Source organism: Xiphophorus hellerii, chromosome 8, assembly GCF_003331165.1.
Source record: "Xiphophorus hellerii strain 12219 chromosome 8, Xiphophorus_hellerii-4.1, whole genome shotgun sequence".
NCBI lineage: Eukaryota > Metazoa > Chordata > Actinopteri > Cyprinodontiformes > Poeciliidae > Xiphophorus > Xiphophorus hellerii.
In genome coordinates, this window is record NC_045679.1 from 29,138,089 (window position 1) to 29,155,433 (window position 17,345).

Below are 17,345 nucleotides of genomic sequence, written 5' to 3' on the forward strand. Positions count from 1 at the left end.
CATGCCACGGAGCCGCAGATTCCACCGCTACTTCTCGCATGTTAGCTCCAGGACTTTGTTTTCCAGTGTTTGAATCTTTTCCTCAGCTTTGCTGACTCGGCTGACCGTGGTGTGCTGTGTGCTTTTAATATCTTGTATGTCAGCGGAGAGAAAATTAATAGTAGACTTCAAGTCATCGATGGATTTCCCAATAGATGTCCCTTGCTCCTCGATAGCTAGCTTTAGCACCGCTATCACGTTCTCTGCTGTGGCTTGCTCCATTTTACCTTTCTTGGTAGACGGTGACTTCGTAGGAGTAAGTACTAGATGACCTTCAGTTTTGCGTTTTGTTGTAGAGGATGAAGACATTACAAATATATCTGTTCTGACAGGAGAAGAATAAAGTTGGAGGAAAGTTCCAAATAACGTCTAAACGCCAGCCGCCATCTTGACTCTGTTTTGTTACTCATTGTGTTACAAGTTGGCTCAAATTTGACGCGCAAGACGTAACTGGTAAAATCCGGTTTAGGATTTTCAAAATAAAACATCCGGAAGTAGTTCATTATTTCTTGCGCGGCCCGGTACCAATTGGTCCGCGGACCGGTGGTTGGGGACCACTGCTTTACAGTACAAACCACAGGGTGAAAATAGCAATATAAATTATTTTATCATTATAAATTTTCATTATGACAGATGTCATAAAGGACTACAAATGGTCAGGTGTGCATAAAACTGACATGATACTGTCTTAAACATGATATAACACCTGTTAGGAACATATTAACAGGTGTCATGAAGTGTCATTCAGTAAATAATGACACTTTTAATGAGAATTTGCTTTAAAAATGGGATGACTGGTGTAGCGGACCCCCCCCCTCAAGTGAAGGATTTTGGCTTTACTGATGAACAGTGAGGCTTATTGGAAGTAAATCCTGAGTTTCACCGTAAGAGCTGTAGCACAAACACAAACACAAAAAGACAGTATAACACTCTCTTACAACCATAACGTTTGAAAACAACATTCACTACTAATAACATCAACCGATTCAAAAACTATACCGTACTTGATTACAATAAAGCAAAAATTACAATTACAGTTGATCAATATTAGAAATATTCTAGTTACAAAATAAACATGCCTTGTGCTTCTGTCAAGGGAGCCGCTAATAACTAAATACATTTTATAACAGTGTCGCCACTTATCTTCCGTTTCTTCTGTTGCCAAGCTGCCGCCTCACAACAGTGGAAGTTCTCCCATTATTTACTGAATGACATTTCATGACACCTGTTAGTATGTTCCTAACAGGTGTTATGTCATGTTTATGACAGTATCATGTCAGTCTTATGCACATCCTGTCAAATAAAGTGTTACCCACATTTTTCAAGAGTACATTGCCAATATACTATAACAGCATTGTACAATTGTCAACACATTCAAAGTTTACAGACAACATGCTTATGAAAATTAGCACAATAAAACAATCCGTACACTTTAGAGGACATGTGAAAAATATTTCAACAAGGACAGAGTATTGTTTTAATACAATGTCAAAGTATTCCAGAATTACTCCAGACAAACTGAAATTTCTCCTTCCTAACAACAGTGAAGATCAACGACAGAACATTCCTATTCACTGCACGACTACACTTTACAGAAACCTACAAAAGAGAACAATAGAGCAATTAAACAGAGAAAGTAGTTGTATTTTAAAGAGTGCAGAAAAACAGCAAAGAAAAAAGTAAGACTTACAATTTTAGCATAGCGTTGTGGACTCGCTATGTATGTGGCATCATCAGAACTGATGATGATTGGGACTGGATGCCTGGGGTGGAAAACATTTCAGGTGTCTTCTTTGCCTGTTTATGTTAGAAGTAGAAAAAATAGTCAGCAATATCATAGAATCAGTTGATGTTGGCATTAACTATGAAGCTGTTTTAAGTGTGGACTTAAGGGAGACAAACTACCTTAAAAGCTTTCCATCCATGATTTGAACACGTTGATTCTTGCAGGGTGGTGAGGGGGGCTAGTGGTGCCCATCTCCAGCAGTCAAAAAATGAGAGGCAGGGTTCACCTTGGACAGGTCACCAGTCCATCACAGGGCCCTGAAAGCTAACAATGAATAAAATGTATGAAAGAGAAATGGTAGATTAACAAGGGGAATAAATTCTGTCCAATTATTTTTTAAATCAAATCATGTTTATTAAGCACTTAGTGCTGGCAGTGGCAACACACCAGTTTCTGCTGTTAAAAATGTAGCCAGCTGCTCAGTAAAAAAAAAAAAAATGCCTTACACCATGAAGACGATGTGGAGGTGCATCCTCAGAACTGGTTGGTGATCTGGTGGAGCCAGAAGTGTGAACTGGAGCTAATGCCGTTCACTAACACATCTTACATCATACATCTGAAAATGGATTGGGTAAAGACAGCTTCCGTGTTTTAGTTAAGAAACTGAAAACAAAAGATCATATTCAGAGAGATGTACAACTGAAGATAGTCAAAAAGCGAAGCTCTCGATTTACAGGTCGATCTACGCTCCCACCCTTATCTATGGTCATGAGCTTTGGGTCATGACCGAAAGAACGAGATCGCGGATACAAGTGGCCAAAATGGGTTTTCTCTGTAGGGTGTCTGGGCTCTCCCTTAGAGATAGGGAGAGACTCAGAGTAGAGCCACTGCTCCTTCACGTCAAGCAGCTCGAGAGGAGCCATTTGAAGTGGCTCGGGCATCTGGTCAGGATGCCTCCTGGATGCCTCCCTGGTGAGGTGTTCCGGGCACGTCCCACCAGGAGGAGGCCCCGGGGAAGACCCAGGACACGCTGAAGGGACTATGTTTCTCAGCTGGCCTGGGAGCGCCTGAGGATTCCCCCGGAGGAGCTGGAACAAGTGGCTGGGGAGAGGGAAGTCTGGGCCTCCCTCCTGAAGCTGCTACTTCCGCAACCCGATCCCGAATAAAGCGGAAGAAGATGGATGGATGGATGGATGGATGGATGGATGGATGGATGGATGGATGATACCTGCTACATTTAGTGTTAAGGACAAGTATTGTTTTGGTTGTAGAACCTCTGTCACTAAACTGTCAATGTTTGATATTTTGAGGTATGAAAACATTATTTACTTTGTTAAACAACATTACATCAAGTTCCACTATAAGGACTGTTATTTTTTTAATTCTTTGACATTTTAACAAAAATTGTAAAAGATTATTAAGGGACCTAAAATGGCATACTTTATTAGCCTAAAGTATACACTGAGACGTAATTTAAACATACTGAAATTAATCATTTTAAGTAAGCGTTAAGTGAATTTTAAAAAATTATATTTTGAGGATATATTTTAAAATATATGCTCAGATATCTTTTAAATATCTTTAAAGCATATATTTTAAAGATATTTAAAATATCTTTTAAATATACACTTGAGGAAGTATATATTTACACTTGAGCAAATACATATTTTGTTCACTTAAAGTATACTTTTATTTAATATATTTCTTAAAAGTGTATTTTGGTACAATTATATTTAAGTATGTTTAAAGCAAGGGTACTCAAAGTCGGTCCTGGAGGGCCAGAATGCTGCAACTTTTAGTTCTCTCCCTGGTTTAACTCACCTGGATCAAATGATGGCTCGTTAGATAGCCTAGGAAGAATATTGACATGGTGAAAAGATTGTTACTACCACCAGGGAGAGAACTAGGACCGACTTTGGGCACCCCTGGTTTAAAGTTATAATGTCAAAATTGGTACAAGCATGCTTTTAGTATACTTTGTATATATTTATAGGTAGCACACTTAATACTTAGTATACTTAAAATGTACTTACACGAATGTAAGCATATTTGAAATATACTAAAGTATTTTTTCACTAGGGTGATGATCCATCTGTTATTTGTTTTCCTATTTTTATATTAAATTCTGGTTCTACAAATGCTATTCCTATTTTTTCAGTTATTTTTGATGCATCTATAGACATTTCAATACTGTATATTGATAATAATTGTTTACATATAATTGTACTGAATAATTATCTATGACACAAGATGTATCTTTTTTTTAACCATTAATGATAAATCTACTATTGATTCTGGTAGAATCCAGGGTGGTATAATTGATATTGGTGTTGTTTGACTAAGCTACATATTTTAAATTCTTTTCTTTTCTTTTCTTTTCAATTGTCCATCCAAAACTGCTCATTTCTCTTTTTTCTTTTTCCCAGCATTGATTTAAAATTTCCCATGTTGGATGATCCAAGTTACTGCCTTGTAAATTTAACCAATAATTTATTAGTTTTGTTCTTCTTAAACCTAAAGGCGTTTCTCCCATTTCTACTTCTATTGCTGCTGTTGATGTAGATCTAAATGTTCCTGTGCACAATCTGAATGCCTGACGCTGAATAATGTCTAATTTGGCTAGATGAGTTTTAGCTGCTGAACTGTAAACTATACAACCAAAGTCTATGTTAAATCTTACCTACCTTTTGAATTTTTTTATGTTCTTTGACAGTGGTCTCTGAAAGGCTGGTATCCTGCAACTTTTAGATGTCTCTGCTTCAGCACACCTGGATCCAATATTAACTATTAGCAGAGCTCTGTAAAGCCTGTCTGCATGCTAAGTGAGGCAGTTCAGCCTTTTAATTCAAGTGTGTAGATTCTAGATTGTGCATAGCTGACATCTCCCGTTCACAATGAACAGGAGATGGCAGCAATTTGCCCTTGATGCCCGAAACCAAAGAAGCAGAAGAAGTCCAGAAGAAGAATGCTGTGTTACAGTTGTATTCAAATGTTGGAATTTTCATTTACAAACCGAAAAAAAAAAAAAAAAAAAAAAAAAACTTACCAACCCCTACATCTAATTCAAATTCAGCATTGACAAACTGTTCATTAGCTCAACATCTGGTCTGTATGTCGTTAATTAAGTTTCACCAATACTGTGTATTATTTTGTCACGTAGTCCCGCTAGTCTTTCATCTAGTCATAGGATGAAAGACATGCTTAAGGATTCGACCTATATCGCTAACCGTGATTGATGTAGACACTTTGCACAGTAATAAAGATCAGGTTTAGATGGCAGATTAAGATTTCCAACTTCAAAGTATTTTGGTGTGACGTCATTTCTATAATAAAGTTCCAATTTCCGAGGCAAACTAAACGCACCAAAATATAAGGAATTGTCCTGGAGTAACGCTGTGATTCTGTTATATGGTATTTGTTAACACTGAAAATAACTATTTGCTTTATCTCAAGTTACCACGGATAATGCGCTGTCGTAGACCTTTGTTCCCGCTGTTGGCTGTCAGTTCTGAAAGTGGGATTTTAAGAGGTTCTGATAGCGGCTAACTACAGCCAGCTAACCAGATCCAGTCTCCGTGATCCCCGGGTTGGTTTACGAGGTAACTAAATCCATCAAATGCTGTTTGTAGCCTTTTTGTGTACAGTGACATGTTGAAGTGTGTGACGTGTACCTTGGTGCTAAATGTGCAAGCTATTTTATTTTTAGAAGTTTTAACGCAACTACTTTGCAAGGTTAGATTAGGAGGCTGAGCAATAGCCCTCTTTGCTAACATCAGCCTGCATTAGTCTAAACATATAGCAACATGCTTTATTTACGCGTTCACCATGAAATCGTCTGGGCTAAAACATTTCAACAGTTGTTAACAAAAACTTGACACTAAGTCTTTCCTGAACATCAGTTTGATGAGATTACTAAGACTTTCTAAGCTGAGTTCACCTGCTTATTAATGCCTCCTGTTAGAACTGCTGTCTGGAACACAGTCATTCCGTTGGATCTGATTTCTCCATTCCAACAGCAACATTTGTTGAAATTATAGACAGCCTTGTGTTTATGGTTAACTTTTATAGTTTATGTTTGCTGTTCCCTCATGTCTAACTGGAAAGTGTCTGAACTACAAGTACTAAGTCACTAATGTTGTTGCGTAAGTTCCTTGAGAGTTTATCACTGATTGCTGTTCTGTTTCACAAAACCTGGTCCTCATCAGGATAATGTTGTCTGTGTGAATAACAGCACTGAGCCCTGTTCTCCAGCCTGCTTCATGCTAACAGCCTTCTCACTCCAACCAGGTGCTGATAGTTCTACGATGGAGCTGAATCAGTAGTTAGAGCAGCAGGAGGAGTTGAGGCTTCATCATAATCCACTGCTTTAACGCCATTCAACAGGAACTGTTTTGGAAAAGAGCCCTAAGGTAAAAGAAAGCCAAACCTCCCTAAGCCTTAGGCTCTGCTTTGTAAGACTCAGGAAATGGCTTTCCTGGACAATCCAGCAATTATCCTGGCCCACATCAGACAGTCCCATGTGACCAGTGATGATACAGGAATGTGTGAGATGGTTTTAATAGACCAGGATGTGGATCTGGAGAAGTGCCAGCTTACTCTGGTAACCAGCGGCAGCTGTGGGTCATCTGAGTCCACCTCTCTCAGTGAAGATAGTGGTACCATGGTGGACAGTCATACTTGTGACCTCTCTCAGTCCATGGACATCACTTCTAGCTGGGACTTTGGCATCCGCCGACGCTCCAACACAGGTAAACCCATCTGCAGGCGCTTGCTGGTTGTTTGGGCAGGCTTTCTGTTGGGCCCAGTTGTAACAGGTCGTACAGCTCAGGCAGCCAGAAAGCCTGTTCCTCTGTAGTTCCGTGGTGCTGTGTCCAATCTGTGACTCTTATGGGTCATTGAAAATGATTGCTGTTGTGGTGAAATCATGGGATCAGATGTATGTTAGCTATATAAAAATCATTCAGTGAAATGTGGAGAGTGGACTAGATGAAACTGGAAGTAGCCAATTTTAGACAAGCAGGACTGGTTCAGTTTATTTATATAGAGCCAACTCATAACATTGTCTCAAGTCACTGTAGAAAAAAGTCAATGTAATGAAGTCATACAGACAGATCCAAGGTCAGTTCCATCCATACCAATTTGATCCTAGTTATCAAACTGTTGGTGTCGTTGTTGAGTGTGTGTTGTTGTGTCATGTTACTTAAAATCCACAGCAGGCAAGCACTGAGCTAACTTTGATTGGTTGTTGATCGAAAAGTTAAAATGACATTGCATATAAAGTCAACACATCTTAGCAAACTCAATAAAATAAGTGCTATCCACCTTATTCCTAGCCCCCATGAGGCTTTGCGTAAACTATGGGCTCGGAACTTGACTTCCGTCGCAAACCTGAATCGTCATTTGTTTACATGTTAGCAACTTACTAGCCGGCTTTTGTCAGAGCTTTTAGGCTATGAAATATATGGGAACACCAGCTATCACACCTTAAATGTGACAGTATTGTTTTAACCCTGCCGACAGCTCAGTGACGTGCGGTAAAGTTCATAGCTGGTGAGGCACTGACTTAATAATAATCAGATTTGCAAATATAGACCCTCCTGAATGTTGTTGTTTACATACAGAAATTTCATGCATGCGGACAACGCTGGAGAGCAAAAACACTATCCCTTTACATGCCATCCATAGCTGTGCTGCCGTGGTAGAATAATGTAGACCCATGTAGACCCAACCAGTCTACATGTGTTTTGTGGACTTGGAGAAGGCGTTCGACCATGTCCCTCGGGGAGCCCTGTGGGGGGTTCTCCGGGAGTATGGGGTACCGGGCCCTTTGATACGGGCTGTCAGGTCCCTGTATGACCGGTGTCAGAGCCTGGTCCGCATTGCCGGCAGTAAGTCGGGCTCGTTTCCGGGTGAGAGTTGGACTCCGCCAGGGCTGCCCTTTGTCACCGATTCTGTTCATCACTTTCATGGACAGAATTTCTAGGCGCAGCCAAAGTGTTGAGGGATCCGATTTGGTGGCCTTAGGATCTCATCTCTGCTTTTTGCGGACGATGTGGTCCTACTGGCCTCATCAGGTCATGATCTGCAGCTCTCGCTGGAGCGGTTCGCAGCCGAGTGTGAAGCGGCCGGGATGGGGATCAGTGCCTCCAAATCCGAGGCCATGGTCTTGAGCCGGAAAAGGGTAGAGTGCCTTCTCCGGGTCAAGGGGGGTGTCCTGCCCCAGGTGGAGGAGTTCAAGTATCTCGGGATCTTGTTCACGAATGGGGGAAGAAGGGAGCGGGAGATCTACAGGCGGATCGGCGCAGCGTCTGCAGTCAAGCAGGCGCTGAACCGGTCCGTCGTGGTGAAGAGAGAGCTGAGCCATAAAGCGAAGCTCTCGATTTACCGGTCAATCTACGTTCCCACCCTCATCTATGGTCATGAGCTTTGGGTCATGACCGAAAGAACGAGATCGCGGATACAAGCGGCCGAAATGGGTTTTCTCTGTAGGGTGTCTGGGCTCTCCCTTAGATATAGGGTGAGAAGCTCAGTCATTCGGGAGGGACTCAGAGTAGAGCCGCTGCTCCTTCACATCGAGAGGAGCCAGTTGAGGTGGCTCGGGCATCTGGTCAGGATGCCTCCTGGACGCCTCCCTGGTGAGGTGTTCCGGGCACGTCCCACCGGGAGGAGGCCCCGGGGAAGACCCAGGACACACTGGAGGGACTATGTCTCTCTGCTGGCCTGGGAACGCCTTGGGATTCCCCCGGAAGAGCTAGAAGAAGTGGCCGGGGAGAGGGAAGTCTGGGCCTCCCTTCTGAAGCTGCTACCCCCGCGACCCGACCTCGGATAAGCGGAAGAAGATGGATGGATGGATGGATGGACTCCCCTGACCGCACGTCACTGCTACAGCTATTGCAGGGTGGGATGGTGACTTAAAGAAGCGGCCGCAAATAACCCGCACTAGCATATTTAGCTACTTCACTGACATAGTTGCTTCGGATGTGGATTTTTTTCCGTTGGCCTTTTGTCCACACAATGAAACGAGGATACACGGGGGGAAATCCCGGGGTGGGGGTGATAATAGAAAAGTTTAGAATTGTCCCCCGCAAAAAAAAAAAATGATAAAAGAAACCTTTGTATTTAAACAATATGAATATAAAAAGGCAAAGAAAACGGAATGAAATAAATTTGCCATATATGAAAGAAAAAAATAAGAGTGGATTTTTACAAACCCCCGCCATTATTAGAACAATGGTTCAGTCCAAAGTTTAAAAGGAGCAACAGCAATGCTGCACAGGCTCTGTCAGAGCCGCTGAAGAAAGGAGTTAGCTGTGGCCCTGCAGCACAAACAAAAAACCCTCCAGTAAGTAAATAGTTAGAGCAAAAGATGTAACACCTTTTATTTACTTTCACTGCACAATAATAAGAAACACATTAACAATAAAAATCAGACTACAGTTTGTTATTTCATTAATTTGGCTGAATTATGCCTTGGAAATCAAATCTAGCAAAATTGGCTGGATTGCTTTGATAGACTTAGCTTTGTTTGTCGAAGGTAGCAAATATCAGTTACATTTAGCTCCCTCCGTTTCAGACTCTTACATTAATAAGAGTTTGAAACGGAGGGACTGATCACTACACCTAGCCGACAGCTCAATGTGTGGGAGCCAAGAGCAGAAGCAGAATCAATGTTTGTACTGCCCCAGATTGACTCAACGGTTAAGAGGCAAAGAGGCTTTCCAGACTCTCAGACAAGTGTTTTCATTCATTACTCAATGGCTTATTTTTAAAATACAATTGTAAAAAAAAACAGATGATTTTTTTTTTCAAGATTGATACTCATTTAAGATATTTTGTAAGCCTTGTTATTGAGTGTGCCACCTCTTCTGTCGTCATCTGTTGAGAAAGCAGCATCAGAACTGCTCAACCTGGTAAAGAAGACTGGCTCTGTCCTGGCTCTGTTCTGGCCCTGTTCTGGGGACGACCGTGGAACCTCTGGAGATGATGATGCAAAGGAGGATTCTTCATAAAATTATGGACAACTCTGGACACTGTATTTCCCTTTGGGCTCACTAAAGTATTTTTGAATTTGAAACGAATTTGAATTTTGAGACACTGTAATACTTAATTTAATTTATATCTCACCCATTCTGTTGTAAATCTGTTATTGTACTCGGAATCACATTTGACTCTAGAATACTTTTATACATAAAAGACTGCAAAGCAAGCCCACATCATCAACCCCCCACCAACATTCTGCTTGTTGATGGAAAGTCCCGTTGACATAGTGTTGCTGTCGGTTCCAGCTGAGCAACGCCTTTAGCTCGTCTGTTTAAACTATTCCTCCAGAATAATAGCTGTCTATTTATGATTAGCTTGGCTGAGAACCAAAAGGTAGGTAGAAATAATGAATATCTGGGAAGTTTCATAAGTTAAACTTAACACTCCAAGCACCAAGGTTTTTATAGAAAAATATCCAGATTTTTTGTGTGCTTGTGGTTTTAGAAGCTCTATATTGAAAATGGTAAGAAATAAAGGCATACATTTCTGCTTTTCTATCTGCAGCATTTTTTTTCCTAGACAAAAAGTGACCCTTCTAATTGAGTAATACCTATTCAGTAGTTGTTTTTTTTTTAATTTTGCTTAGTAATTTTTCATGTATTATTTTCTGGAATTGACCATCTTCCAGAATTCTATAGAGTTGCAAATTGATGTTTTTAAAAGAGACTGTCTGTCATTTACATTGATGTCCCAAATATTCACACACATACCTGCAGCTTTATATTAGAAATTACTTTCATTCAGCTGAGAAGTTTTTCTTTCTTATAGATAAAATATGCACTGATCAAATCATAACAAAATTCAAATTCGTTTCAAATTCAAAAATACTTTGGTGATCCCAAAGGGAAATACAGTGTCCAGAGTTGTCCATAATTTTCTTAATTTTATGAAGAATCCTCCTTTGCATCATCATCTCCAGAGGTTCCACGGTCGTCCCCAGAACAGAGCCAGGACAGAGCCAGCCTTCTTTATCAGGTTGAGCAGTTCTGACACTGCTTCCCCAACAGATGACGACAGAAGAGGCGGCGCTCTCAATAACAAGGCTTACAAAATATCTTAAATGAGTATCAATCTTGAAAAAAAATCATCTGTTTTTTTTTACAATTGTATTTTAAAAATAAGCCATTGAGTAATGAATGAAAACACTTGTCTGAGAGTCTGGAAAGCCTCTTTGCCTCTTAAGCGTTGAGTCAATCTGGGGCAGTACAAACATTGATTCTGCTTCTAGTCAGAAAAAATGTGTTTGTAAAATTAAAGCTAACTTATGAGCTAAACCTGCCATGGGTATGAATATATTACAGCATAAATTTACCACTGAGGAACCAGCTTGATCAAAGGTATCTTTTCACACACTGCTTCTGCTTTGTTATTCTATATGAACAGCATCTGGTTGGTTTGGATCAAGTGGAGAAAGAATTGGTTCTAAATTGTGAGATACTATGAATGCTGTTTTCTTAACCTGCCAGACCTTTCATCTTGACAAAATAGAAAGAATAGAATAACCCAAACTAGACAAGCATATTTGCATGCAACCCCTGTCTCATTTTATCTTAAGTATTTAATACACAAAAATGTAAAATATTAGCATATTACAGGTTTCCCTGTTTTTGCTTAGTAACTCCCTTCTTTTAAAGTGTCTTTAGACAGTATACCTGGAAATGGTCTCATTGATTCAGTGAGCAAATTTTGAAGCTGTTGCCTGAATGTCATTGAATTTACAATATAACCTGTTTGATACCATGATGAGAAGTGTAAGACTTTCTATTTGATTGTCAGAATACCAAATCTGCCATTCAAGCTAATCCTCAAATCATTCATCATTGTGCTTAAGATGGGATATGGGTTTGTTTGATGCAGAGATGCACCGATAGAATGGTTCAAATCTGGTTGACCCAATAGATTTTTATTTCAAATGGACCCAGTTTTCATTGTAAACTGCAGTAATTTCAGTCTGTATGAAGTACATATTTGGAGTCTTGATCATGCAGACAATGGAATCGCACTGACTGTTTTGTTATTGACTGTGATGCAACACATTCACGGTTTCTTATAATGTTTACATGCTTTGAACTTTTAATATGACTTGTTTTGTCATGTTAAAACTATGAACTTAAATATATTTTACTGGGATATTATTTGTTATATCAAGATAATGCAGAAATTCAAAGTTGAAAAGAAAAACATTGAGTGTTTTGCATTAATATTCAGCATTAATATTCAGCTGTATTCTGATAATTACACTCAAAATATAAACTCTTCTCCAGAGGTCACCTAAGCAAGTACAGTTTACTATTGTGTAATTTAATCTGTGTTTCTGTCCTCTGAGGTTTTATGGAGAATAACCAGCATCATGACTAAGGAACACTGTAGACAGGTCAGGGAAGCTGTGGGGAAGTTTAAAGCAGGATTAGGTTAGCAAACTATATATTCTATGCTGTATATATCTTTTAGCTGCAAAGGTCAGGTGAGATGATCGGTTTTCAGTCTTGCACTCAACAAATCTGAACTTTACCTATTAATCTAGAACAAAGTCATTTCTGAAAAAAACCCATAAGAAGTTCTGTTTGTAGTATGCTACAAGCCAAGGAAGTTGCTCTGGACAAACGTCAACTTTTTGGTCTACATGTAGAACTGAAAATTACTACACCTGGATCACGCTTTCCCTATGTTACTAGCACAACTAAGTAATTAAATGGTTTAGATCACAGCATGTTCTTATATGACAGAGTAGCCATTAAAAGTCCAGACCTAAATCCAACCAAATTTCTGTCAAGAGTTAAAAACTGATATTTACAGATACTTTCCATCCAGTCTCACTGGGTCTGAGCCAATCTGCAGATACAAAAAAGCACGTGTAAGTGGTTTGTTAACTTATACACAATGAGGTTTTACTTTTACTTTTTATTTTCAACTTTGAAATTATGTACAGCGTATTGTGGAATTCACTGAAGTTGAATCCATAATGTAACAAAATGGAGAAAAAGTTCAAAGCATGTGTAAGGCAATGGAAGGTAAAGCTTCAGAGTCCTAAAGGGGTTCTGACTCTTGACAGGACCAAAATGGTCTACCTGTGAAAGTTGACCAGAATAAACTGGCCTAGTTCCTCCCTGAATGATCGGTGCATCTCTCATTTGATGTGATGCAGAAATCTCCATTTAGTGAGCCCCAATTAAAGGGGTAGAATTAAATCTGCCTCAAGCAACTTGTCCTTAAAAGGTGAATATGGTTTTGCCACGAGGGAGTCCAAAGGTAAAGATCACCTTTCCTTTTGACTCTCTTGATAGTTGTAAACTGTTTGGTGGTGTGAAGCTCAGGGTTCTGGGAATGGGGTAGTATTCTACATTCCTCTCAGGTTTTGCACTTAGATTTAAATACTGACCTGTGGTGGCTGTCTCATCAGGATTCCAACAGGAAAGCTGTGAAAAGCCTGGTGCTGCTGGTAAGATGAGTGGGGTAAACCAATACCTTGGTAATAAGTCCTATGTTTTTGGGGGGGGGGGGGTTTCTTGACATAATTGATGTTTTTGTGTATATGCCCAAAATCAAGACATTGCTGTTCTCCACTGTATTTCACATTTGAATGTGTACACTGTTTGTATACTGTACTGTGTCCATTTTATACAATGTAAATATGTATTGGGGTTATTATTCCTTAAAGTTAAAACAATCATTACCATCTTTAATTTGTTGTTTTAAACTAGATATTTTAATTCATAGTTATTACATAGATGGATAATGTGGCTTTAGTAGAAACTGAAGATGCTTTAATGTAAATGGTTCAGTCGACTGTGACTGTCATGGTGTGATTTACATAAACTATGAATTTTATTCAACAGATTTGTACTAGCTTGGAAATGTTTGCATGTAAAAGAAATGTAAAATTTGTTTTTCTTTGCAGCACAAAGACTTGAAAGACTCAGAAAAGAACGGCAAAATCAAATCAAATGTAAAAATGTTCAGTGGAAGGAAAGGACAAGCTCTCATTCTGGTATGGATCCTTCAATTTTTCTACTTCCAATATCAAAATATTTGAGCAAATCCATGTTACCACTGTGGTCTTGCAGCAAGAAGGTCGTTGGTTTAAATTTGATTTGATTTATTTACTTCAGAGAGGTTTTTAAAAACAAGAAAAAAGCAATCATTAGGACAGAGGATACATGTGCATACATAACCAAGAACAAAATATTTTGTGTACCACTACTTTTCTGTTTGAAAAGGAGTAGGAAGAAGTGAACACTTTTTCAGTCATACCCCTTATTTCAGTTTAATGAAATATATTACTACTGACTCAATGATTATCAAAAAATTGTAATTAAAACCATATTATAATATTCATGTGCCTGATCAATATACTGGGCTAAAGAGCCAACAAATAAATTATATTACATAGACAAAATGGTTACAACTAACTCTCATAACAAGACAAGAAAATCTATTAATAATAATAATAATAATAGTAATAATGACCACTGTAAACAACAACTGGACATACAGCATCAGGATAATTACCAACTCCTTGCCAAGGTACACCAAACAATTCTTCTTAATCTGTCTTTAATTTTTATATAACAATAAATAAAATTTAAAAAAAACAGAGAGAAAAACTGACTCTGATGTACATGCAATATTGCAGAGTTGCGTCAGCCAACACAACCCTACAACATCCAGTTCCTTAAGAAACCCAGGATGAATTTCATCCACCCGCTGGGCCTTGCCACCGAGGAGCTTTTTAACCACCTAGGTGGCCTCGTCCCCAGAGATTGGAGAGCCTGACCCAGAGTCCCCAGGCTCAGCTTCCTCAATGTTGGTGGGATTGAGGAGGTCTTCGAAGTATTCTGCCCACCGGCCCACAACATCCCGAGTTGAGGTCAGCAGCACACCATCCCCATTATCAACAGTGTTGGTGCTGCACTGCTTCCCCCTCCTGAGATGCCGGATGGCAGACCAGAATCGCCTCGAAGCCGTACGGAAGTCTTTCTCCTTGGCTTCTCCAAACTCCTCCCATGCCCAAGTTTTTGCCTCAGCAACCACCCGAGCCTTAGAAAACCAACCTTAAATTGGTTTTCTAAGCTTAACGGGTAAAATTCAGCTGAGTAAAAATTTTTTGGCCCGCTAGAAAAAAATCGGATTTAAGACTTTTTTCCATTCTTCTTTTTTTTTTTTTTTTTTTCTTTCCATTTTCTAAAATAGGTCTCCAGAGTTGAAAATCATTCATCCTTTTGTGTCATCTCGTCTGGACTACTGTAATGCCATTTTTACCTGCCTGGATAGGTTCCCAATTTTATGTTTGCAATCAATACAGAATGCAGCAGCTAGACTTCTCACCAAATCCAGTAAATTCAGCCATATCACTCTGGTTATATTCTCTACACTGGCTACCGGTCGATTTTAGAATTCGTCTTAAAGTACTTGTGCTGATGTACTGAGCTTTAAATGGTCAGACTCCAGATCATCTTTGTCAGCTTTTAACTAAATTCTCTGCTGCTCGTGGTCTTCGTTCCAAACACTACATCTCTTGGTTGCTCCTTGGTTGCTCTTTCAGTTAGTGGCCCCAAGACTGTGGGGCCCCACTAACTGTTTTCCCTTGCTGCTCCGTTTTGCACACTGTGGATGTTTTTGAAAAGCAACTGGAAACAGTTTTATTTTTCCAGGCTTTTATGTCATGATTTTATTGTTATGTTTGTTTTATGCTTTGCATAGTTTAAGGTTGATTTTTATTGTACTACGCTTTGTGATTTTATGTCTGTGAAAAGCACTTTATAATTAAGCTTTACTTACTTGCCAGCCCACCAGTTCATGCCTGCAGGTTTGCAGTTAACAATAATCACCCCAATGTTGCCAACTCAGCGACTTTCTTGCTACATTTTGTGACATTTGAGACAAAAAAAATCGGTATCAGCCAAAATCGGAATTGCAGGTCAGGCTTTTTAATGACCAGAAAACTGCAGTTGGTGCAGCCTTATTATTAAAAACTTGTTCCTTCAATGATAATTCCCCATGATCTCTAAATAAAATTAAGTGGAAACTTATCAGCTAATGTACATTTAAGCTATAACTGAGTTGTGCTGCATCAAGACTATATAAAACAAATATCAAGAACTAAACACAGACACATTAATATTTTGTATTTAGTTCACAAAAGTGTAAACACCCTGGTGAAAATTCCAACTGTTTGAGACCATGATAAATTATTTCACAGCCATTTTATCTCTTATAATGTGACATTTAATCTGCACAGACCAACTGAAGAATGAGCAGATTTGTTTGGAAGGTTATATGTGAAAACATAGTAAGGTGTAATTTGTTAATGTGCATGTGAACACTCTAAAATTGCACTTTGAAAAGCCACTATGTGCATTACAGGGCAAAAGTTCAATCTTATTTCTGTAGTATACAGCCAATCAAAATGCACTTTTAAAGTAGACCTAATTATCTGTTTTAGGATTTGTTTCCTGTACATATTTAAACAAAAAGCTTATGTGTAAATGTACAAAAGAAATAGGAGTGTGTTGGCTGCCAATCTAGGTAGTGAATAAAGTTACTCTGATGATCTTTTTTAATTCTTTGAGTTGACTTGAGTTATGTTTGCTGAACGTTGTTTTCTTTTCTTTTCCAAATTTTGTTGCTTTCTTGCTTTCTGTCCAGCGGAAGATTTGGGATCTCTGTTTGAAAAGCGGGACTACAAAGACAGGCCGCGAACAGCTGGGGCCAAATCCACCTTATCACTACGGCTGGAACAGTGTCCACAGCAGCTCAACAACCCCTTTAATGAATACTCTAAATTTGATGGCAAGGTAAGCTCATGGAGACTCATGGATTGATTGAAGGGCTTTGGTATATGTTAGTGATGAAACTGCGATGAAGCTTTGATCACTGCCAAATAATGACATCTATTCAGCTTATTAAATGCATTTTATAAGCTGCTAATGTAATTATTTGTAAAAAATAAAATGTATATCTTTGCTTAATGTAAAATGAAGAACATGACGGTGCCATGGAATCTAATACTATTTTTCAAATTTTTATCAATAAGTATTTTGTCCACTCCTCCATGGGCTGCCACCTTATCGTGGTGGAGGGGTTTGAGTGTCCCAATGATCCTAGGAGCTATGCTGTCTGGGGCTTCATGCCCCTGGTAGGGTCACCCAAGGCAGACAGGTCCTAGGTGAGAGACCAGACAAAGAGCAGCCCAAAGACCCCAATGATGAAGGAAAACTTTGGACTTGGTGTTCCCTCGCCCGGACGCGGGTCACCGGGGCCCCACTCTGGAGCCAGGCCTGGAGGGGGGGCACGATGGCGAGCGTCTGGTGGCCGGGCTTTTACCCATGGAGCCCGGCCGGGCTCAGCCCGAAGAGGAAACATGGGCCCCCCCTCCCATGGGCCCACCACCCGTGGGAGGGGCCAAAGGGGTCGGGTGCAGTGTGGGATGGGTGGCAGCAGAGGGAGGGGACCCTGGCGGTCCGATCCTCGGTTGCAGAAACTGGCTCTTGGGACGTGGAATGTCACCTCTCTGGTGGGGAAGGAGCCGGAGCTAGTGCGT

At 39.8% G+C, this 17,345-nt stretch overlaps 1 protein-coding gene and 1 long non-coding RNA gene across 3 annotated transcripts in view; one reads left to right on the forward strand and one right to left on the reverse strand.

The window, feature by feature from the left end:
• Positions 1-867: 867 nt before the first annotated feature.
• On the reverse strand, positions 868-2,326 carry LOC116723849 (uncharacterized). The gene is made up of 3 exons (XR_004340050.1): positions 1,945-2,326; positions 1,730-1,836; positions 868-1,638 (listed from the first exon to the last, which is right to left on the reverse strand). It is a non-coding gene; the product is annotated as an uncharacterized LOC116723849 (long non-coding RNA).
• Positions 2,327-5,106: 2,780 nt separating this feature from the next.
• mapkap1 (MAPK associated protein 1) overlaps positions 5,107-17,345 on the forward strand; it is a 32,597-nt gene continuing 20,358 nt past the window's right edge. Inside the window, exons 1-4 of one of the 2 annotated variants that reach the window (XM_032569012.1) lie at positions 5,107-5,364; positions 6,053-6,513; positions 13,704-13,793; positions 16,451-16,599. In XM_032569012.1, coding sequence (XP_032424903.1) covers positions 6,231-6,513; positions 13,704-13,793; positions 16,451-16,599 — 522 coding nt within the window. In that variant the 5' untranslated portion in view covers positions 5,107-5,364; positions 6,053-6,230. The remainder of the gene's footprint in view (positions 5,365-6,052; positions 6,514-13,703; positions 13,794-16,450; positions 16,600-17,345) is intronic. The other variant, XM_032569011.1, reaches the window with a different exon arrangement.